This window comes from Enhydra lutris, unplaced genomic scaffold (assembly GCF_002288905.1).
Source record: "Enhydra lutris kenyoni isolate GAN:26980312 unplaced genomic scaffold, ASM228890v2 scaffoldscaffold71, whole genome shotgun sequence".
NCBI classification, from domain to species: domain Eukaryota; kingdom Metazoa; phylum Chordata; class Mammalia; order Carnivora; family Mustelidae; genus Enhydra; species Enhydra lutris.
In genome coordinates this window covers 4,790,021-4,815,815 of record NW_019154155.1, presented here as the reverse complement: position 1 = coordinate 4,815,815, position 25,795 = coordinate 4,790,021, and the positions used below count along the sequence as shown (strand labels likewise).

At 36.7% G+C, this 25,795-nt stretch overlaps 1 protein-coding gene across 5 annotated transcripts in view; it reads right to left on the bottom strand.

The window, feature by feature from the left end:
* Positions 1 to 25,795, bottom strand: part of LOC111159887 (mitochondrial calcium uptake 2) — a 155,933-nt gene that overhangs the window by 118,400 nt on the left and 11,738 nt on the right. Inside the window, exon 2 of one of the 5 annotated variants that reach the window (XM_022522550.1) lies at positions 6,531 to 6,552. The exons of the other annotated variants lie outside the window; for them this stretch is intronic. Within the exon in view, the coding sequence (XP_022378258.1) occupies positions 6,531 to 6,552 (22 nt within the window). The remainder of the gene's footprint in view (positions 1 to 6,530; positions 6,553 to 25,795) is intronic. 5 annotated transcript variants of the gene reach the window in all.

Below are 25,795 nucleotides of genomic sequence, written 5' to 3'. Positions count from 1 at the left end.
TGCGGAGGGCCTGTTGGTGGCTCTCTGTCATCTGAAACCCACCAGAGACTGAATTTAGAGTCCTGGTAGGAGGAAAGTGATGGCAGTGGGATGAATTCCTATTACCACAACTATTTGCTTCTCAGACCTGCATCTAAAACTAAATACATGGAAAAGGAGGGGTGGCAGAAATGCTGGGATTTGGGGTTACACTTAACACGTGAGAACCATCCACATGGTTCTGGTTATATATAAAATGCTCCATGGATTTCAAGGATTACTTGTAAGGCAGGAAAAAATATGACAAAGGAATTAAGAGCAATGAGTGATGTGAGCTGGATAAAAGAGATCTTTGAAAGCTGATGACTTCTGTTAAAACATTTCCCTAGTTTATTGCCTTTAAAGCAACAGGTGCTTCACCATTCTGTCTCTACTTTTTATCCATGAACTGACAAATCTGAAAAAGTTAGTTCTGTTCTTTGTTGGACATTCTTTGGTTTCTGCATTCTCAGGAAGAAAGTGAGAAAAGAAAGAGCCTTCCTTGCAATGCTTTTAATATATCCAATATACCCTACAATGCATTAGATAAAATGTAGTAAAACCATATTCATTTGGGACCTTTATTTTGGGATTTGTAACAATCTGGATACAATGTAATTGCTTTGTTGTCTTTGAACTTTCTGTGGCTAACTGAAAGACCATCTTAAGAAAACTTTACAACTGGAAAATTTCAGTCATTAAAACTTCTCCATTTTGTTCTGAATTGGGGAGATTTTATTGTACATGAAACAAAGTAGTGTCAGATTAAATTAGAAATATTCACCGCTTAAGCAGTACTTTATAATAAACTCTACAAAATGACAGAGTATTAGCCAAGGAGACAAACTTCCCTCCTGGGAGACCTGGAAGCTCTGGGAACTACACTGGGTGGCTTCTGAACATTGTCTGATCTTGTGATGGCCTAGTCTAGACTTCTTCCCACATACTGAAAGAAAGCTAGTGTGACTTTTCTTAGATAAACACGGTAATGAAATGGCACGTGCTTACATATATTAATTAATAACCCCCCCCCCCACAGAATTCTGTATATAGAAGTGGCCACTGTCAGGAGATGCTGATAAGTAAAAAAATAAGCATCTTCTATTAACTGGTTTCTCTTTCCTGATGAGATCACTGAGCATAATACTCACTTTCCCTTCTTCCATAATTACCTTGCAAGGAGGTACATAACTACATAAATTTTTGTTTATGCTCTTAATGAAAGGTTTAAATTAGGCTTCACATGTTTGAAAAAAAAAAGGATAGAGTTTTAACTTAAAAGTTCAATACCCTCCTAAAGTTTCATCGATATCCCTCATTGAAACCCTAACTAAATAACTTTTTCTTAAGAAATGATGGAGTTACTTCAGCTTATTACTACCGATCCCCCAAAGCTCCGACCCCCACAATAGGAGACGGTAAATACTACTTTGTGAACTGTTTCTACAACTATTCAACACAAACTTATTTAATAAATATCATGTATCTCCTAAGACCAAGCACTGAATACAGGTAAATTAAAAGACATTCACTTTCTAGTGGGGGAAACACAATGGAATGGAAGGTGGGAAGTGCTAGACAGTAGTATGAAAGGAACAACTAGCATTTAGCAGATGTGTATGTCTCACAAGGATAAATTTCAAACTATGATAACTATTTCTCATGTTATTTATCAACCATGACATTTTGACTTCTTAAAACTTTTTAAAATGAGATACATACCAGACTAATATTTTCCAAGATGGTTCAATTAAACTTAAGTAGAAAACTAGTAACAGGTCTAATATTAATAAATTTATCTAGATTGTGATCTTCTTTGGGCAGCATAGCAGTAACAAGGAACCTTTTGTAATGGAAGATGGATCTAATTTCTGGAACCTTATATATCCATGCAAAATGGTCTCCTCAAAACCAAGAATTTCAAGTAAGCCTGGGGAAAGTGCTGCTATCAGAGGACTGAGTCATAAACAGAGGATACCACTAGAGATAACAACATTTAGGATATTGTATCCTCCAACACATGACACAGTTTGGAGTAAAGAAGGGATGGATTAGGGGCGCCTGGGTGGCTCAGTGGGTTAAAGCCTCTGCCTTCGGCTCAGGTCATGATCCCAGGTCCTGGGATCGAGCCCCACATTGGGCTCTCTGCTTAGCCGGGAGCCTGCTTCCTTCTCTCTCTCTCTCTCTGCCTGCCTCTATGCCTACTTGTGATCTCTGTCTATCAAATAAATAAATAAAAATAAAATCTTAAAAAAAAAAAAAAAAAAATAAAAAAAAAAAAAAATAAAATCTTAAAAAAAAAAAAAAAAAAGAAGGGATGGATTAAAGGATCCCTCTCTCCTCCCTCCCACCCCTTTATAGGAAAAGCTGCAGTTTGTAGCTCTAAGTATTTTATAGTTTGGGACTGCAGAAGGAAAGTAATTCATTCCTATGGCATTTTGCACTGCTTTTCCCCCAGGATCCCACATTCTCTGTGATCTACTCAGACTTCCATATCCACTGTCTGTCCCCTCAGTTAACAGGAAACCCACTATAAGGATGGTTGTGTAAAGCCTGTGGCTGAATACTGATAGCAATTTGCCTATCACCAAGTCTCTTAAGCTCCATACCCTTACCCTACCCAATATTTGGTCAAAGACTGGAATTATTTTTTGAAAACAGCAATATGTTGTTTGCATACAAACAGAAATTATACCCAAAACAAAAAATAAAACAAGTTCTAAAAAAAAAAAATGCTTCAGGTAAATGGAAAGATAATGAAAACCTTAATGAAGGGGCAGATTTGCAATCTCTTATTAAAAACAAAATCGCATATCTATTTAAAAATTCTATTGTTACTATTTTTTTTTAATGTACTGGGTCTTTGTGCAAAATATATATTATACTAACTTAAAATGTCAACCTTAGTTTTGTTCATTGCTAACATAATTTTCCTAAACTGACTGGCTTGCTGGTGTCCTTAGCTTCAATACTGACCTGGCTACCCTTCAATGAGCTTCAATAAGCCTTTACTGCATACCTTCCAGGAGACAGATTAAATAACCACTTACTACTTCTAATTGTAATTAAAACACTTCACAGAGCTAAGCATGTAATATAGTCAGTTATTTCTTGTCCCTTTTTTCATTTGGCTAACTTGTTTTTTAAGAATTCTGGTAGTTAACTGCTCTAGGAGTCCTTCCTCAAGTACCCATTTTAGGTTAGGCAGCCTCTCAGTAGAAGCACAGAGAACTCTGAGCAAATTTTTATTAAGTCCTAATGATTCCGTACTAGAATTACAATTGTCTGTGGCCCAATACAAAGACATCTTTAAGAACAGAAAACATCTTTTCTTCCCCGCTCTGTATCACCAGTGCCTATGACATGGTTAATATTGCTAAATGGTTTTAAAAAAAAAAAGTGTGGCAGGAATGCATGAATCTTTATAAATGGGAATCAATCCCCAACTCAAAGTGTGACATTAAAAAAATAAAAGATTTTTGGTTTTGAATATGCAAAAGTTTGTTTTCTGTGTTTACATGTGTTAAACCCTATTAATTTATTGAAATATCTTTAGATACCTATGTATATACTTTGTTGTGTGCAACTGCAATAAAGAAGTTTGCACACAAATGGAAATAAATGCCCTTTGTTTCCTTTTATTATAACCACAAATTACTGCATCCTGTTAAGTACTTCAGATTTAAAAAAATGCCTTCAATTAACAAGAGGAAAGAGGTAAAGCCATTGACAGGTGGCAGCAGTGTTAACAATACCAAAGAACATTGCCTTATTTTTTGCCTATCATAGAAATCATGGAATATCAGAAACAGAATGTTCTGAAACTGGATTATACCAGCTGCTTCACACTCTCCTGTGAATATGAACGAATGATCTAACGGATTTCAGGCCTTAGAGCATGTTTGGTTTAGGTTTTAAAGGATTTTTTTCAGCTTTGGCTTGGAGTTTACTGACATAATACAGTATTTTTACGATAAGATTTTACTATTAGAATGTACTTGTAGGAAATGAGCAGGGGATGAGCCAGACATTTTACCAAGCACTAGCAAAACAGGTAGAGTCTACTAGCAAAGGTACTAAGATGAATGCCATTTGTATTTCTGTTGACAAAACAGGTAGAGTCTACTAGCAAAGGTACTAAGATGAATGCCATTTGTATTTCTGTTGATGTTTATAAATTACATTACCAGTAAATAAAGTAATATATAGATTACACAACAAAAAGACAACTAATACACAGATATGACTATTTATTTTGGCAAATTAATTTATTATTCAAGTAAATCACTTAAGACCTGGCAAAGATTTGCCAAAATTTCCCTTTCTGCTTTTACCTTATTCTTTGGACAAATTTCATGAGAAGATATCCATGCTCTCATTCAGTAATTTCTGAAAATAGTCCAACAGGAAAGATTTAAAAATATTCCATAATAGAATTTGCTGTATACTAATTGGAATACCAAACAGAATGTTTTGGTTTTGTTTTTTTGGTTTATTATTATTATTATTATTATTATTTTGCTTTAAGGTAGCACCAAGCATAACTAAAGTAAATAACTGCTAAATAAATAAATGGAAAAGAATTTTCATTTACTAAGTTAGCAGAATTCTTAGCATTTGCCTAGGCAACAGTGAGGTGTGTACTAAATATGAAGTTGTCTGGGTGCATGTTAAAGAACAATCTTTATCTTGGCATGCCTCAGTCAGTTGGGCATCTGCCTTCCACTCCGGTCATGATTTCAGACCCCTGGGATCAAGTCCCGCACTGGGCTCCTTGCTCAGTGGGGAGTCTGCTTCTCCCTCTCCTCTGTGCTCACTCTAAAATAAATAGATAAAAATCTTTAAAAAAGAGAGAGAGAGGGAGAGAGAGATCCCTACAACTACATGTTCAAAAGAGACTGAGTCTGACATTCACCTCACTTATTTAAAGTTAGTTAACTATATACACTATTCTAATATGGGCAGTACTTAAAATTGGAGCGTTTTATTTACTAATCATTGTATTTCACCATATTATCACTTTTGCTGATCTGTCAATCTTAGAATAGGTTGTGAATCCATTAACAATGCAATAAAAGTTATATGCTTTGTTCTAGAAGTACATATACAATTTTCACATGAAACTGCAGGGAGTTATGAATACCAAGAAATATGACCATGTGGTATAGAGTTTAGAGCCTCTGTTCCGATTTTTTAGAATACATGTCTCTTCCCTTCTGGCTTCTTAATATTTGCTTTTCTTCATATTACGAAATGTTATATCTAAAGTTAAACTCTAGTTCACTTCTTTTATTGTGTCTCACTGCATTACTCTAGCTTTTCAATGATTTTACCCTGAAATCAGATAATTTAAGGTATTTACCTTTATTTTTTGGTATTTGCTTTGCCTTCTCACTAGTTCTTCAATTCTGTTCTGACTTTGTACATTCCCTTTTCTAGCCCAGTTTATGTTCTGTTAGCCTTATTATACTAGCTTATCCTGTGTATAGCTTTATAAATGGTATACCACCTTTGTCAATTACCATATCCTTCTCCTTTAAATATTAAAGGCCTGTTGTCTGAGGGAGCGCCTTCAAGTTTATTCTCTTTACCCTCTAGCCTGTGAGTGGGTTCAGTTATTCAAATTCTCAGAGCCTAAGGAGTCTACTTATAAGTCCATCGGAATATTACTAATATTGGTAATACACATTACATATATAAAGTATTTTTTAAAAACTTCATTTATATTAGAGAGCAAGAGAAAGAGGAGTGGGGAGGGGCATAGGTGGAGAGAAAGAGAGTCCCAGGCAGACTCTGTGCCAAGTCAGGAGCACCATGCAGGGCTCGATTCCACAACCCCAGGATCGTGTCCCAAGCTGAAACCAAGACATCCAACCAACTTAGCCACTCAGGCGCCCCCATATATAAATTTTTTAAAAGTTTTTAAGTTAAAAGTATCTAAACAATAGCCATAAATATTTAGAAACTAATTTTACAGAATCCATCCAAGTCTTTAAATATTCAGTTACTCTTTGGGACCTCCCTAACAATTCAAGTTTGAAGATTTGGGTTCCCTGAATCATTTCAGCACTTTCGACTCTGTTTATTCCAGCCTACAAATATATCTGTTCCTTCTTTCCCCCATGCTTCCCAAGATTTAACTAGAGTTATTCTCTTAGTTATAAAGAGTATAGGAATAATGATCAACAATAAATTTTAACAAGATTACCCAAGTACTAGTTCTGTCCATGACTACCCTTAAAGTACATAAGTAACAAGTTATCATCAACTGCAGGTTGTCACTGGTTTTGTTTTCTTATGTAAGATTTTAAAGTTCTCAGGGGTCAAGACAAAGATTTTTCTTTTTCTTTCTTTTTTAAAAGATTTCATTTATTTATTTGAGAAAGAACACAGAGGAGAGTAAAAGGGAGAAGCAGATTCCCCATTGAGCAGGGAGCCCAACACGGGGCTTGATCCTCGAACCCTGAGATCATGACCAGAGCTGAAGGCAGATGCTTAACTGACTGACCCACCTAGGGGCCCCTGTAGGGATCTCTTAAAAATTAAAAGGAAAAAAAAGCTTCCAAAACAGAACTATAAAATGAGAAGTCTATTAATTCTAGGTCCTTTAAAAATGTCTTACATTTTCCACCAGCTAAAGAAGATTAATTTAAGAATACACAACTGCAGTCTAGCCCGAACAAAGCAATGTATTAAAGGACATCTCTGCTATATACACATTCCAAATGAAAGCTTGGTCTTAATAAAATCTTAGATGTTTATCTGCACAACTCTTTAAAAATTGAGGTACAAATGAAATACAACACTATAACTCACAATTCTGATTTTTGTATCACTATACTTATCCACTGATATGGTGCTAAAGCTATTGCAGGTTGCCGTCCCCAAACTAGGCACTACCCTATATTAGGAAACTGTTATCACACTAAGCATAATAAATACTTAACAGCTCTTAGCAGAAAAACTAAAGAGAAATATGGATAAGGAGTGACTGGGCAACAAGGATATGGGGTAAGAGATAGTCCCTAAAAGGGCAAGGACAGCACACTTTCATTAACTTTATTTCTATAACATGAAAAAATAATATTTTGTTAATAATATCATCTTGTAAAATTTTAAGAAAAGCCTTCCTACTCAAGATGTAAAATCCAAAACTTCAACAATGACAAGTTTTTTTAAGTCATAGTAAAGAGAAGATGGCTTTTACAAAAATCCTTTTTGCCTTTTCAATCTTCTATAATATACACAAATTTCCAGAAAAAAGCCAATATAAGTAATCTTTAAGAATCAAGATATAGCCAACTGCTCCAACTCTGTTCCTAATATATTTCAAGGAATTTCAATAACCACAATAAAATAGTATTTTGACAGGGTTTCAAGAAGCAATCTTTTCATGACTGTAATTTAAGAAGGATTTAATCACTGCCTACTAGTGGTCAAGTGTACTCTTGAAACTCAAAGTCCTAATTTAAAAACAATTGTAGTACTACATAAAAAAAGTCAATTACAAATAAAACATGATTAGTAATATTACGTTTGTGTCTTTGACTAATATTATACCACTGACTGTCCACTTTCTATTGCAATGGTTTGCTGATTAAAGCCCAATGTTTGTTTATAATCATTCTTTCCTGGCTTGCCATTAAAGTATCTTACACTTGGTATGTCTACTAGAAGAGATAAGGCTTTCACATTATACTTTGATGTATGTAGGACTGATAATCACATGAGTCTTTAGGAGGTGCTCAGCTGTTTACTGCTCTTCCTCTGCAGTAAGCAAGCCACAGCTACGGGACACATACTGAAGCAACACATAAAAGTAGTGCTATACTACAACAGCAGTCTCCTGACAGAGACTGCAACCCTGGAGCAATTCCAAGCAACTCCCCAGGACTGCGTTTAAACAGGCAGAAGCCATATTAGGGCTTGATTTGAGCTGGTTCTTAACTAGGCAATTATGACCAAATTAAGCTGAAAATAAAAATGTCTTTAAAACACTTTTAGTAGTGTTATTTAATTTCTTGGTATTTACATTGCACACACAAAAAAATACGGAAATCAACCCATTTAAAATTTCTTATGTATAATCTTCTAATTGTGTATACTAGCAAGTGAGAAAAATGGCATGATACTCCCAGATTTACTAAGTCAGTCACGTTCTGCTTTGAAATGTCTAGAGCAACTTATGAAAAAAACACTGCACTTCTACTATTTAAGGTTTATTTTGTCTAATATAAAAAATGATTTCCATTTCCAAGGTAGATACCAGCTAAGTCAGGAAGAACTGAGGAGGGAGATGCTTGGAACTCACATGTAATAGGATAACAAGGTGTAAAGTTTCTAATACATAATACATGAATCATACAATGTATGTGGATAAATTTAAGACTTTATATGGCTGTATTTCTTAACTGTGACCACAACTTTTATTGTACGTATCACACATTCATGCAACTTTCATAGATATAGATAAAAATTCTCCACATGGACCAGGCTGTACTTAAACATATGATTTATTAAGTATTATTTCTAGAGTGAAATTATTTACAATTTGAAACACTTAACAATCTTATTTCATTCAATCTTTTAAAATTTTAATTCATATATTGCCACTACTGGTGGCTTACAATAGGTTTATACACTGTTATAATTCATAAAACTCTAAAATTCACAATAACAAGATCATTAATTTGTATACATGACCTACTAGAACCTATGTTTTATAGAGTAAGGGCAAATAGGAATTTTTTACTTGGGTTCAGCTAAACAAATGTAATTGCCAAAGGAAAGACTAAAATATACTTCTGCTTTGATATTACAATTTGTTTTTCTTTTTTTCCTTGGTCCCCCTAACCCTGAGAAAAGTACCACAGAAGATTTACAGTAGGATATATAAGTACTGTCCTCCTATTATACAAGGAAGGAAAGTAAGACAACCTCTCATTCGTGTAGGACAAATGGCTATGCCAAAAGCACAAATTACATCTAATTACAGGGTATAACTGTGTCATCTTTTTTTTCCATAATCTAGCCATTTACACACTTTGATTTTTTACTTCCATCTGGGTTTATTAACATCAAAGCTTTGTCATCACTTATCTGTTTCTAGAGACATTTTTACCTGGGGCAATAAAGAATAAAAACGTCTTTGCATTCTCGCTTTACTGTTGACTAAAGAAAGCTTTAGTCTTTACTGGCCTTTCAGCATTTCATGGTTATTAAACTTCTGTATGTTGCTGTAAAGTCTACTGCCCTTGGCATAGCAATTTTAAATGTACTATCATTAAACCCAATGCACTGCACACAGATACACTCCAATCCAAGTATATACTCCAGTAAGTTCGTGTTTTACCCATTGCTTATGGTATTATTGTCTTTTACCCACTTTTCACAAAAATAATTACCATAAATATAGTCAGACAACCTGGAATAAAAGAAAGTAACACCAATTTAATTTTAGGAATTGTGTAGGGTTGTCAAAGCAAATTAAAATAGCTCCACTGTATTAATTACATGTTGGAGTTTGTTTTTTTTTTTAAAGATTTTATTTATTTATTTGACAGAGAGAGAGAGATCACAAGTAGACAGAGAGGCAAGCAGAGAGGGAGAGGAGGAAGCAGGCTCCCTGCCGAGCAGAGAGTCTGATGCGGGACTCGATCCCAGGACCCTGAGATCATGACCTGAGCTGAAGGCAGCGGCTTCGGTGGGTTACACTGAGCCACCCAGGCGCCCCACATGTTGGAGTTTTTACATTATTCACTGATAAATAACAGAAATGCATTACATTTAATGAAACTTGCAAATTCACTTCCCAATTAATATTTCTTGTTTGTATTTATTTAAAAGTGATGACCATTTGTTTAAGTCTGGTCATACCCACAAAATATAAACTATGAATTCAAATGTGAATTTAAATATTATCAGAGGAAAACAACTCATCCTTGGTGTTCTCTTACTATTTTAGACTTTAAATATTAATTTTTAATAATTTTTCATACCATTTTAATTTTTAATATTTTAATTTTTAATATAATATTTTAATTATATTAAACTCATAGTACAAATTTTTCTTCAAAATAACTTATTAGATGGTACTTTTAGCAACACTGGAAAAACTCACCAAAACAAAGCCATTAGAATTTTATGGTAATTAGTCCTATACTCATTGAAATTTGTTTTTAAGCTCTCATTCTTATGAACTCTGTTATCTCCTTCCTGCTATCTCTATGGGTTTTTCTCTCTAGTGGCAGTCATTACAGATTCCTCTGACATGGCCCATTTTCCTAGAGCAGTTCACAACCAGGCTCTTTTTGCCTGTTTGTTTTTTAATAGAAGGAAAGTGTGGAAAAAAGTCTATAGCCAGCCTCTAGGACTAACCAAACCCTTTGCTTTTACTCCTGTTACAACAGAAGAATCCTTTCTACCTGTGGTCTTGACTCCATATAACTTCCTTTCTCAAAGACTTCAACCTATGATTACCCTCTCATAGATCTGTAACAATTTTTGCCTCCTTATTACATTATTTTATCAGCATTCAAATGTCTTCTATTGTCTCACATCTTAAAAACAAAACCCTACCTTGGTCTCGTATCTTGTGTCTTCCTGAATAACCTCTACAGTAACACTTGTAGAATGAATTATCTCCATTCATATTCTTTGCTTCCTTACTTCACCATCTCTCCTCAACAAATTCCAATTAAATTAGTCCCCAGTATTTCACTGAAATTCCTCTTCTCAAGTTCACCAACACCTTCCCTACTGCCATACCCAAAGCACAACTTTCTGTTCTCACATCTCAGCAGCAAAAGACTTAAGTAGGTACCCCTTCCTTGAATGGATTTTTCAAGACTATACTGTAATGGTAAGCATTTTGCCACTTATCTAATATTTTTTGGTTATGCAAATGTCCCACTTTGAGATTATAAAAAACTGCCATATGAAACTTCTTGCTATTCTTCTTACTATAATGATGCTACAGTATCCTCTTTATGAAACAGTAGAAAATAACTGTCTTATTCCCAGATTTAGTTGTTTCTAAGCAACTGACTACTATGAAGCATATAACTGGCTTGTTCTCCTCTTTGAACTTGTTGCTAAATTTAAGATCAAATTTATAGTTAACTTCAAATATAACACCAGAGATCTTATAGCATTATTTTAATCTTTTCTATAACCTCATCTGTATGCTATTTTTCTCTCCATTTAAAAATTATTGCCCACAATAGCACTTTTCTAAGCCATTTAAAATCCTTTCAGCATCAAGCTCAGCATAAACATTGAAATACAGTTAAAACAAACAAACAAACAAACTATGACAGCATTAAAGTCAGTGGGGGAAGACATCTACTTTCAGCTTCCTAGAAGCTGCTTTTCCAGGAATCCTCTTCCCTCTTTCCTTCCAACATTTCAGAAACTATCACTTCTTATATCCTAGGTAAGTTGTTGTTTTGTGTTACTTATGCTAAAAGTCCTCTTCTTTTAGAACAATTAATCAAGAATTGGCTGTAGGACCTCTGTTTCTTCTTCTCCTTTGCTAGGGGTAAGGAGAGTGGGATATGGCATATCCAAGGCATAGCTTTCAGGAGACTGATTACATACAGGAAGATCCATTACTCAAATACAGATTTTCCTCAAGTTATGATGGCATTGTGTCTCCAAAAAACCCATACTGGGCTGAAAATATCCCAAGTCAAAAATGCATCCAATAAACTTAACCTACTGAACATCACAACTTAGCCTAGCTTACCTTAAACGTGCTCAGAACACTGACATTAGCCTACAGTTGGGCAAAATCATTGAGCACAAAGCCAATTTTATAATAAAGTATGAACAGCTCATGTAATTGACTTAAAACTGTACTGAAACTGACAAATATAATTTGTATGGGTGCAGAATGATTCTAAGTGTATCAGGTGTTAGCCCTCTGATCACGTGCCTGACTGGGACCTGGACCTGCAGCTTGTTGTCACTGTCCAACATCATGACAGAGTAGGTACAACACATTGCTAGCTTGGGAAAAGACCAAAATTCAAAGTACTGTTTCCACTGAATGGGGATCACTTTTGCACCACTGTAAAAAGTCTAAAAATTGTAAATCAACCACCATAGGTTGGGGACTGTCTGTGAATTATGGTCATGGACTGAAACCCCTTGAATAAAGTAGGAACCCATGAATCCAAACAGATAGGAATGAATTAATGAATGAATAAACAGTGGAGAAGAGAAAGCCTCATGAAGCTTCAAAGTACCTCCCACAAAATACTAGTTATTGAGTATAAAAAAATTATTTAACTTTACAATGGAGAAACGTGGCAGATAGCATCTTACCAAGTGATAAAAGTTAATATCATCAGTAGCAATCTATATCATATGCTTCCTTAATAAGACACATTGAGAAGAATACAGTATAGCTTTAGTGTTATTCTTAACAAAAATGCATAAATCAAGAAGAAACATCAGCCAAATCTAAATTTAGGGACATTCTCCAACGTAACTAGCTTTTGCTCAGTGAGAGGTCAAAGGGCTTTAAAACTGCAAAGAAGCCTTAGAACAATATAGATGGATTGAAGCATGGAGGAAAGGCACACTATTTTTCAACTGATTTTAGCCATTTAAACACAGCTTTAGTTGGGTACTCTATCCTTCATTCATTTATTTATTCACTTACTTATTCATTCAAAAATTAAATACTGACTATGAGCCAGGGACTGCTAAGTATTGTTAGTAAAATGATAATAAGAGCCAAAAGTTATGTGTAAGTACTTTATAATGGTGGTTGTGTGGTAAGGTGTTTTTAAAAAATTGAGATACAACTGATATACATTATATTAGTTTCAGGTGTACAAGATTCGGTATGTGTACACATTGTGAAATGACCACCATGAGTCTATCATCCATCATCACACAGTTACAATGTTTATCCCTTATGAGATTTATTTATTTTTAATTGTGTTATGTTAGTCACCATACATTACATCATTAGTTTTTGATGCAGTGTCCCATGATTCATTGTTTACATGTAACACCCAGTACTCCATAATATCTGTGCCCTCCTTAATACCCATCACCAGCCTCACCCATCCCCCTCACTCCCCTGTCTTCTAAAACCTTAGTTTGCTTCCTGGTGTCCACAGTCTCTCATGGTTCATCTCCCACTCCGATTTCTCCCCCTTCATTTCCCCCTTCTCCTAATGTCCTCCATGCTATTCCCTATGTTCCACAAATAAGTGAAACCATATGATAATTGACTTTCTTTGTTTGACTTATTTCACTTAGCATAATCTCCTCCAGTCCCATCCATGTTGATGCAAGTTAGGTATTCATCCTTTCTGACGACTCAGTAATATTCCATTGTGTATATGAACTATATTTTCTTTATCCATTTGTCTGTTGAAGGGCATCTTGGCTCTTTCCACAGTTTGGCTATTGTAGACATTGCTGCTATGAACATGGGGGTGTATATGGCCCTTCTCACTACGCCTGTATCTTTGGCATAAATAATCAGTAGTGCAATTGGTGGGTCATAGGGTAGCTTTATTTTTAATTTTTTGAGGAACCTCCAAACTGTTTTCCAAAGTGGCTGTGCCAATTTGCATTCCCACCAACAGTGTAAGAGGGTTCCCCTTTCCCCACAACTTCTCCAACATTTGTTGTTTCTTGCCTTGTCAACTTTTGCCATATTAACTGGTGTAAGATGGTATCTAATGTGGTTTTGATTTGAATTTCCTGATGGCTAACGACGATGAACACTTTTTCATGTGTCTGTTAGCTGTTTGTATGTCTTCTTTAGAGAAGTGTCTGTTCATGTCTTCTGCCCAATTTTTGACTTAACTATCTGGTTTTTTTTGGTGTTGAGTTTGAGAAGTTCCTTATAGATCTTGGATATCAGCCCTTTGTCTGTAGTGTCATTTGCAAACATCTTCTCCCATTCTGTCAGTTGCCACTTTGTTTTGTTGACTGTTTCCTTTGCTGTGCAGAAGCTTTTGATCTTGATGAAGTCCCAAAAGTTCATTATTGCTTTTGTTTCCCTTGCCTTTGGAGATGTGTCTTGAAAGAAGTTGCTGTGGCTGATGTCGAAGAGGTTACTGCCTATGTTCTCCTCTAGGATTTTGATGGATTTCTGTCTCACATTGAGGTCTTTAATCCATTTAGAGTTTATATGATGAAAATTTTTAAGATCTACTCCCTTAGCAACCTTCAGACATACAATACAGTATTATTAGCTACAGTCACCATGACGTATGTTACATTCCCAGGACTCTGCTTTATAACTGGAGGTTTCTCCCTTTTCACCATCTTCACCCATGTCAGCCCCCTTATAGTAAGATATTAATAACTAAATGTGGGCTTAAGGTGAATGGAATTTCAGTGAGTCCTGGATCTTAATTTTTTTTTTTTTATAGTTTTAGAGAAGCCAGACTTAGAACTGCACTGTTGGAAACCTTTTGCTTTCTCCCAATATGAAGGCATCCTAAATCAATCGTATTAAGAAATATCAAATATGACATTTATAATATATTTCTACAACAGAATTAACTACAGAAATAATTATATAAAAATTAATGTAAACACATCAACAAAGCTTTATAACGTGAGACAGTGAATGAAACATGACACTCCACCATGTTTTTTTCTTCAAAGAAAAAAAGCTTCAGGTCCAAATTCTAGGTAGGTTGTAAAAATAAGTGAAATATAAGAAGACTGAAGACGTTAAGGCCGTCTAGATACCTATTTAGGAAGACTCTTTAATACTATTTGTTAATCCTCAAATTATGTTAGTCTACCATGTTTTGACCACAGTGACAAAAAAAGCATCTTTTTCTGACCATTCTTAACCTGTTCTGACTTTCCTTTTCTTGCTCTAAGCATCACTTTCTGATCTCAGGGAAACTGTTTTTCCTGTTTCTTTGAGAAGTATTTCTATGCCCATGATTTCTCTTCTTCTAAAGACTAAGGTTTTGTCAAACAATGCATGTATCTCAATTTAAGTGATAAAAATGTGGACAAATTCTCACAGTAACAGACAATAACAACTAGGTCATGACTGCCACCTAGCCAAAGGGGATTCTGTAAAACACCACTGACTCTAAGACATATCCTGATTTTAGACATGTTAAAATGTTAAAAAAAAAAAAGAAAGAAAGAAAGAAAGAAAGGTGCCCTAGAAGGAGGGAAATGTAAGTATGGGAGTGTTGTGATACCGTATCTAATTAATTCCACTTTAATAAAGATTTTTTTAAAGTTATTTGATATTTTACAAATTAAAATGATATGGGCCAGAATATAAAAAATAGTTCCTGAGCTTAAAGGCTAATAATATTGTTAGAGAGACCAGACATTAGATTTGCTCATAAGAAAATGCAAATGCTAACTGATGGCACAAACAAAATTATGATGAAAAGTATAAGAAAGGAAATACTAAAGTAGGCTTCAAGGAGATCATCTCCACAGATAGAATTAAGATGGTCAGAAGGAGGGAATTCCTAGCAATCAGCAGGAACTGATAAAAGAGAAACTGATAATTATGATGGATGTCAAAATGTAAAAATTAAGGGTATGAAAAAACCAGCCTGTTCTGAGAATATTAAAAGTTTCTACAAACTAATGCTGTTTTGTAATGCAAGTTGCTAAATGATTAATATTGCTACAGTCTACCTTAAACCCATTAAAAATGGTTAATCATAGGACAATGGTCAGTTAAGCATCTGCCTTCAGCTGGGGTCATGAATCCCAAGGTCTTGGGATTGAGTCCCATACTGGGCTCCTTGCTCAGCCGGGAACCTGCTTCTCCTTCTGCCTGCCGCTCCCTCCTCCTTGTGTGCTCTCTCTCTCTCTCTGACAAATAAATAATAAAATATTTTTTAAAAATGCTCAATCATAAATCTAAGGTGAGGGAGGATTAAAAGGCAAAATATCAGTTTAGAAATAAAGGTCAAGAAGATCATTAAATGGGATTTAAAGACAAAAATCACATCAACACACACATTAATTATAAGATATGTTCATGTGTGAGACATTTTGTCATGTATGCAAGATATTTATATGAATATATCTTAAAGGTGTTTTTTCCTCTAATTTCTTTTAACTTACATAAAAGTAAGCAAATTAAGCCAGTAAGAGAAAGGAAAATATATTTATGAAATGTCAATAAGGAATACATGAGAAATCATTCAAATCAGACCTGACAACTAAATCATAATCACAATTACATAAGAAAATAATTTTATTTACCCAGAAAGTAGCACATTACCTTAATTTATATAACATCCTCCCCTTGGAAGATCAAAGTGATCCTCCCATACATCAAGCCACATTTTTCATAAACCTTGAAATTATAAATTTCTTATAGTATGGTTTTAAAATGCATATTTTCTAAAGTGTAACAATATTTGGTCACCACAAGACCAGTTTTCATATTGGTAATTTACTAAATTTTCTCATTGAAAATATAAAGTTTACTGGGAAATTCAAAGGCATTATAAATACCTGATGTGTGCTAAACACAAAATAGATGTCTAGTTCAAAAATCTAAAATTGATTTCAAGTTGTAGTAGCAGAGTCCTAATTTCTACACATAAAACAGATATAAAAGGGATCTCTCAAAGGCTGCCCATTCAATTTTCTTCTGGATCTTGAGAAGTCTCTCTGATAGAACACAGCTGGAAATCACTGCTCTTAGACCCATGCTACATATTAACTGCATTCATTTCCTAGGGCTCTTGTAACAAAGTACCAGAAACCGAGTGGTTTAAATAACAAATTTATTGTCTCAAAGGTCTGGAGGCCCAAAGTTCTGAGATTGAGGTGCCCACAAGGGCATGATTCTTCTCAAGGCCTGAGAGAAGAATCTGCTCCAGGCCCCCTTCCTAGTTTCTGGCAGTTCTCCAGCTTGTGGCAGTATAACTCCAGTCTTTACATGGTGTTCTCCCTTTGTGTGCATCTAAATTTCCCTTTTTATAAGGACACCAGTCATCCTGTATCAGAGGTCCAACCTACTCCAATATGATCCCTCCTAGGTTTTAACATCTGCAATGGTCCTATTTTCAAAAAAGGTCACAGTTTGAGCTAGTGGAGATAACGACTTCAAAATACAAATTTTGGGGGAATAGAACTCAACTCAAGAGTCCACCCTCTGGCCCCACCCAGATTCATCTGCTTTCACATGCAAAATGTACCCATCCCAAGATCCTCCAAAGTCCTAATCATCCCAGCAGCAACTTTAAGTCCAACATCTCATGAAAATGCCATCGACTAAGTCCCAAATCTCATCATGTAAACTCTCATAATCACTTCCAGGTAAGATTCAGAGTATGACTAATCCTGGGGTGAAAGTTTACTCCTGTAAACCTATGAAACTAGATAAGTTATCTGGTTTCAAAATACAATGGTGGGAATATGTACAGGATATACCTTCCCATTTCAAAAGACAGAAACTAGAAGAAAAAAAGGGGGTCATAGGTTGCAAACATGTCTGAAATTTAGTGAAAATCTGATTTTATGGTTTGAGAATAATCCTTTGTGGCTGGGTGCTTTGTGTTCTTAATGTTAGTCTCTCCATCTCTTTTTTTTTCTGAAGGATTTAATTTATTTGAGAAAGAGTGTGCATGAGAGGGTGGGGGGAGCAAGCAGAGAGGGAGGGAGAGAAATTCTCAGGCAGACTCCCTGCTGAGCATTTTGGCTCCATCTCAGGACCCTGAGATCATGACCTAAGCTGAAATCAAGAGCTGGAAGCTTAATCAACAGAGCCACCCAGGTACCCCTCCTTAAGTTAGTCTTCTCTTTTCTGGAAAGATAACACATTCGTGGCTAGATAGCTCTACCAGCCCATTTCTTGCCTTTAGAACCCTAGAAGTCCTTCCTTCATTTCATCCCTTCTCTGCCCTCTTCAGTCTAACCCTAGTAGCTTTTTTTGACTGGATTCAGGAGTCACACTCCTAATCTCTTTAGTAAATGGTTGTCTAGCCACACTCTTAAATTTTCTCTGTGGAGCATCCTTCTCATTTTTTTAAAATACAGACAGGGTAATAATTTTCCAAATCTTCAAGTCCTGATTTTTTTTTGTGTGTGTGTAATAATTCCTTCTTTAATTTCCTTCTTTCCTCTCAAATTTTACCATGTACAGCAAGGAGAAACTAAACCATGACTTCAACAGTCTGCTTAGAAATCTGCTCAACTAAATATCCTAAAACTAAAAATTTTATCACTCACAAGCTATACCTCCCATAAAATAGTAGAGCACAATTTAGCCAAGTACCTTGCCACTTTATCCACAGGAACTGTCTTTCCTTCAGTTTCCATTACCATGTTCCTCATTTCCATCTGAGACCTCCTTATCAGAAGCACCTGTAACATTCATTATTTGCACCAATAGTCTCTTCACGGCAATACAGACCATTTCTATCATGGGCCTCAACTCCTCCTGCCTCTATCCATTAATCAATTCCAAAGCTACTTCCACAGTTTTAGTATTTATTACAGCAGCATACTAATTCCCAGTGCTGAAATCTGTTATTAATCAGGGTTCTCTAGAGGAACGAGACCAATAAGATATTCTTATATTCTATATGTATAAAGGGAGAAAGAGAGACAGAGGGAGGAAAAGATTTATTTATTTATTTATTTATTTATTTTTATTAGTGAATAATGAATACATTTTATTTCCATAATTTTTTTTTAAACATATAATATCTTTTTATCCCCAGGGGTACAGGTCTGTGAATCGCCAGGTTTACACAATTCACAGCACTCACCATAGCACATACCCTCCCCAATGTCCATAACCCCACCCCCCCAACCCCCCTCCCCCCATTAACCCTCAGTTTGTTTTGTGAGATTAAGAGTCACTTATGGTTTGTCTCCCTCCCAATCCCATCTTGTTTCATTTATTCTTCTCCTACCCCCTTAACCCCCCATGTTGCATCTCCTCTCCCTCATATCAGGGAGATCATATGATAGTTGTCTTTCTCCGATTAACTTATTTCGCTAAGCATGATACCCTCTAGTTCCATCCACGTCGTCGCAAATGGCAAGATTTCATTTCTTTTGATGGCTGCATAGTATTCCATTGTGTATATATACCACCTCTTCTTTATCCATTCGTCTGTTGATGGACATCTAGGTTCTTTCCATAGTTTGGCTATTGTAGACATTGCTGCTATAAACATTCGGGTGCACGTGCCCCTTCGGATCACTACGTTTGTATCTTTAGGGTAAATACCCAGCAGTGCAATTGCTGGGTCATAGGGGAGTTCTATTTTCAACATTTTGAGGAACCTCCATGCTGTTTTCCAGAGTGGTTGCACCAGCTTGCATTCCCACCAACAGTGTAGGAGGGTTCCCCTTTCTCCGCATCCTCGCCAGCATCTGTCATTTCCTGACTTGTTAATTTTAGCCATTCTGACTGGTGTGAGGTGGTATCTCATTGTGGTTTTGATTTGTATTTCCCTGATGCCGAGTGATGTGGAGCACTTTTTCATGTGTCTGTTCGCCATCTGGATGTCTTCTTTGCAGAAATGTCTGTTCATGTCCTCTGCCCATTTCTTGATTGGATTATTTGTTCTTTGGGTGTTGAGTTTGCTAAGTTCTCTATAGATTTTGGACACTAGCCCTTTATCCGATATGTCATTTGCAAATATCTTCTCCCATTCTGTCAGTTGTCTTTTGGTTTTGTTGACTGTTTCCTTTGCTGTGCAAAAGCTTTTGATCTTGATGAGTCCATCCCATTTACAATTGCACCCAAAACTATAAGATACCTAGGAATAAATCTAACCAAAGAGACTAAGAATCTATACACAGAAAACTATAAAGTACTCATGAAAGAAATTGAGGAAGACACAAAGAAATGGAAAAATGTTCCATGCTCCTGGATTGGAAGAATAAATATTGTGAAAATGTCTATGCTACCTAAAGCAATCTACACATTTAATGCAATTCCTATCAAAGTACCATCCATTTTTTTTCAAAGAAATGGAACAAATAATCCTAAAATTTATATGGAACCAGAAAAGACCTCGAATAGCCAAAGCAATATTGAAAAAGAAAGCCAAAGTTGGTGGCATCACAATTCCGGACTTCAAGCTCTATTACAAAGCTGTCGTCATCAAGACAGCATGGTACTGGCACAAAAACAGACACATAGATCAATGGAACAGAATAGAGAGCCCAGAAATAGACCCTCAACTCTATGGTCAACTAATCTTCGACAAAGCAGGAAAGAATATCCAATGGAAAAAAGACAGCCTCTTCAACAAATGGTGTTGGGAAAATTGGACAGCCACATGCAGAAAAATGAAATTGGATCATTTCCTTACACCACACACGAAAATAGACTCAAAATGGATGAAGGATCTCAATGTGAGAAAGGAATCCATCAAAATCCTTGAGGAGAACACAGGCAGCAACCTCTTCGACCTCAGCCGCAGCAACATCTTCCTAGGAACATCGCCAAAGGCAAGGGAAGCAAGGGCAAAAATGAACTATTGGGAAAAGATTTATTTTAAGGAATTAGCGCATGGGATTGAGGGGGACAGCAATCCCAAAACCTGTGGGGCAGGCTAGAATTTCTGGTAAGAGACCTAAATTCAGGCAAGGGTTTCTATGTTGCCTCCAGAGACAAATTTCTTTCTTCCTCAGAAAAGCTCAGTTTTGCTCTTAAGGCTGTCCACTGACTGAATTACACCCATCCACAGTATGGAGAGTAATCTGCTTTACTGAAGTCTACTGACTTAAATGTTAATCACATCTCTTAGTGCCAGGGTGGCTCAGTCATGAAGCTTGATCTCAACTCAGGTCTCGATCTCAGGGTCATGAGTTCAAGCCCCAAGTTGTGCTCCACATAACTGCACCTGAAGAAAACCTTCACAGTAGTATCTAGACTGTTTAACCAAACAACTGGGTACCATAGCCTCGTCAAGTTAATACGTAAGATTAACGATCACAATGACCTCACTAATTTTCCTGTCATCATTAATGTTATCTCTCTCAATAATATAAAAATGACAATTTCAACAAACCTTTAAAAATTTTTTCCAACAATGAAAATATTTGAAACCTCAATTACTGTACCATAATATCAGGAATTTTACAAAAGGCAATAATTAATTCGATGAGAAGTCTCTGATGGAGAAGGGTGTACCTTGCAACCATGGAAATGTACATCCAACAAACATTTAATGAATAACATCCAACAGCCAGGCCCTAATTTTAGCACTAGAGAGATAATATGAAAGAAAAGCTCATTTTACTGAGGTCTTTTATTCCTCAATAACAAATAACTGAAGAAACACAAAGGACAAGGGGGCTCTATTAAGTGCCCACATCCTTGGCACTGCATATAATGCCAATAAGAAATCCAGACAGTACCCTTTATAACAAGTGGTCAACTGGAGTTTTTCCTGTTGAAACCTGGGTGAAACACTCTTGAACTCAGTACAAGTCATCAACTATTCCAGCAGCTAATTATCTTTTGTTCTGCTTCGTTATACTGGAACTGAACCCCCTACAGACTTCTCTCCTTTATCAGCTAGAACAATTTTAGCCTCTGTCAATAGAGGGCACTGGAGTGACACTGCAAGAAAACAGGCGGGAAGGCACTTCTGCTTTTTTATTCAGAGCTGGAGCCAGGCGGCCCTCATAGACCAGCCAGTTTCCAAACAGATCTACAGAGTAGCTTCCGACATACCAGGTCACCTCGTATGTGCAGCTCCAGGTGCCACTTCTGCAGCAGCTCTGGCCATGTCCTCAGGCCACATTCTCCTATTCAGTGGGTCCATTCTATAGACCAGTTCCAGCCCTAAACATCTACCAGCAATGACAAGTTTCTTCCAAAGACTAGCTCTGGCCTGAACCATCTGGCCAGAGCTATGGACAGCAAACTTTATATTTCTGTGGTAACCATGCCCTCTTCAAAAAGGCTAAATCTCAGCTTCAGGGTTGGAGGAGCTTTCCCAAGTACTGAGTATCTTCACTATCTATTCTCCTTTTGCTTACAGGTACTGGCTACCTTTTGGCACCTGCTACTTCAGAACCCCTTAAAGTACTTTACTCTTTTAGAAGCCAACCAGCTTTACCAGATAATTCTTTGTTATTAAACTTCCCCATTCGAATTACTGTTTTAAGTTTCTGTCTCCTGACTGGACCCTGACAGGGATAAATCCTACCTTTCATTTCATAATCCATAACTGTTTAAAACCATTCCAGGAATTAATATTGTTAAAATGTCCATACTGCCCAAGTGATTTAAAGATTCAAGGCAGGCATTCCCCTTCAAAATCCCAATGGCATTCCTTATGGAAATGGGAAAAAAAAAAATCCTAAAATTCATATGGAACTACAAAGACCCTGAAAAGTTAATCCGATCTTGAGCAAGAATAAACCTGGAGGCATTATGTTTCCTAATTTCAAAATACACAAAGTACAGTAATCAAAACAGTTTGATACTTGCATAAAAACAGACATATGTCACAGAATAGAGCCCAGATATATGACCAGACAAATGGGAAAGGACAGTCTCCTCAACAAATGGTATGAAGAAAATTGGATATCCCTATGTAGAAAAATGAAATTGGATCCTTATCTCACACCACATATGAAAATTAATAAAGTGGATTAAAGACTTAAATGTTAGATCCAAACAGTAGAACTACTGGAGGAAAACACTGGGGAAAAGCTTCTTGACAGAGACCTGGATGATGATTTTCTGAATATGTGACCAAAGGCACAAGCAACAAAAGCAAAAATTATTATGTGGAATTGCACCAGACTTTTAAAAAAGCTCATGCAGAGCAAAGGAAATCAGAGTGAAAAGCAAACTACAGAATGGGAGAAAATACTGCAAACCATACATCTGATAAGGCATTAATATCCAAAATATATAAGGAACTCAAACAACTAAATTGCCATAGAAATAAATAAAATAACCAGATTAAAAAATGGGGAAAGGGGGGCGCCTGGGTGCCTCAGTGGGTTAAAGCCTCTGCCTTCGGCTCAGGTCATGATCTCAGGGTCCTGGGATTGAGCCCCACATGAGGCTCTCTGCTCAGCGGGGAGCCTGCTTCCCCTTCTCTCTCTCTGCCTACTTGTGATCTCTCTCTCTCTGTCAAATAAATAAATAAAATCTTAAAAAAAAAATGGGGAAAGACCTGAATAGACATTTTTGAAAAGAAGACATACAAGAGACCAAAAAGTATATGAAAAGGTGCTCAACATCACTAATCATCAGGAAGACGCAAATCAAAACCACAATGAGGTATCAACTCAAACCTGTCAGGATAGTAATTCTCAAAAAACAAAAGATAACAAATACTGTAGGGGATGTGAAGAAAAGAAAACCCTTCTATACTGTTGGCTGGGAATGAAAATAGGTACAGCCACTATGAAAAACAATACAGAGAGGTTCCTCAGAAAATTAAAAATAGAATTACCATGATCCAGCAATACTACTTCTGGGTATATGAAGGAAGTGAAATCAGTTCTGCAAAGAGATATTTGCACTCCCACATTCATTGCAACATTATTTGCAATAGCCAACTGTCCATCAATGGCTGAATGGAAAGGATGTGGTGTGCATCTGCACACAACGACACACACAAATATTATTCAGCCTTGAAAAGGGAAATCTTGCCATTTGCAACAATATGGATGAACATGGAGGACATTCCACTAAGTGAAATAAGCCAAATGCTACATGATCTCACTTATCTGTGAAATCTGAAATAGTCAAACTAACAGAAGAACAGAGCAGAATAGTGGTTGCTCTGAGTTGGGGGAAAGATGTTGGTCAAAGGGTAAAAGTTTCAGTTATGCAAGGTTAAGTCCTAGAGATCTAACACACGGCATAGTGACTACAGTTTATGATGCTGTTATTATATACCAGATATTTGTTAAGGGGGTAAATCTTTAACTGTTCTCACCGTACACAAACATGCACTCAGTGATAACTAGGTGAGGTGTTGGATATAATTAACTTGATATAGTGTTCATCATCCCAATGTCTAAAAAAAAAAAAAAATCAAGTTGTACACTTAAAAATTTTTTTAAATATATTTAAAAAATTTTTTTAAATATTTACTTTTAGAAAGAGAGAGTGCACATGCAAAGCAGGAGCAGGGGCAACAGGAAAGCCAGAAGGAGAATTTTAAGCAGACTCCCTGCTGAGTGTGGAGCCTGGAAAGGGGAGGTGCTCAATACCAGGAACCACTTGCTCCAAATTCTTCTGCCTCCATTATGCAAAGCAGCCTTCCCTTACCCCTGAAGCCTGAGCCACCACATTCAGGCTATTAAGGGGCTTACTCTCTACCAAAAACACTCAGTTAAATAAACCAAAACCACTCTCTCCATAAGAAGAATTTTAACCAATCGTTAAGGTATAGATCTTGTTATATTTACATCTTCAGTCAGTGTAATAAATATGACATACACAGTATATATATACATGTAATGGTAATATCAAAATATAATATCAGAATATAGCATCAGTATATCCAAACAGAGTTTTCATTTTTTTGGTTAGTTTTCATCATACGTCAGGATTACTTCCAAATTTAAAAACAGTTTAATTCAAGACCGAATCAAGATGGTGGAGAAGTAGCAGGCTGAGACTATATCAGGTAGCAGAAGCTTATCTAAACATTGCAAACACCTACAAATCCAACGGGAGATTGAAGATAAGAAGAACAGCAATTCTAGAAACAGAAAATTGACCACTTTCTGAAAGGTAGGACTGGAGGAGAAGTGAATCCAAAGCGACGGGAAGATAGACCGCAGGGGGAGGGGCCGGCAAGCGGCAGAGCAACGGAGCACAAAATCAGGACTTTTAAAAGTCTGTTCTGCTGAGGGACATCGCTCCAGAGGCTAAACCGGGGTGAAGCCCACGCAGGGTCAGCGTGGCCCCAGGTCCCACAGGGTCACAGAAGGATCAGGGGTGTCTGAGTGTCGCAGAGCTTGCAGGTATTGGAACGGGGAAGCCGGCTACAGAGACGAGAGCCGAGGAGTGAGCTCTCACCTCGTGATTACCTTGAACAGGTCGCAGGCTGGGTGAGCTCGGAGCGCGGCCAGAGGCTAGGGAGATGGGAGTGATTAGGTGCTACTCTCTGAGGGCGCACTGAGGAGTGGAGCCCCTAGCTCTCGGCTCCTCCAGAGCGGAGACCGGGAGGCCGCCATTTTCATTCCCATCCTCCAGAACTCTATGGAAAGCGCTCAGGGAACAAAAGCTCCTGAAAGCAAGATGATTTCTCAGCCCGGCCCCTGTTAAGGGCGGTGCAACTCCGCCTGGGGCAAAGACACTTGAGAATCACTACAACAGGCCCCTTCCCCAGAAGATCAACAAGAAACCCAGCCAGGACCAAGTTCACCTCCCAAGGAGTGCTGGTGCAATACCAAGGAGAGCAGTGGAATTCCAGAGGAGGAGAAAGCAAAGCACGGAACTCATGGCTTTCTCCCCATGATTCTTTAGTCTTGCAGTTAACTTAATTATTTTTTTCAATTTTTTTTTCTTCTTCTGCTAAATTTTTTTAACTTTTACCCTTTTCTTTTTTAACGTTTTTAAACTAGTTTATCTAATACATATGTATATTTTTCTTTTTTTATATTTTTTTCTTTATTTGTTTTCTTTTTTAAATTGTTTCTTTTTTTTTTTCCTGAACCTCTTTTTATCCCCTTTCTCCCTGCCACGATTTGGGGTCTCTTCTGATTTGGTTAAAGCATATTTTCCTGGGGTCTTTGCCACCCTTTTAGTATTTTACTTGCTCCTTCATATACTCTTCTCTGGACAAAATGACAA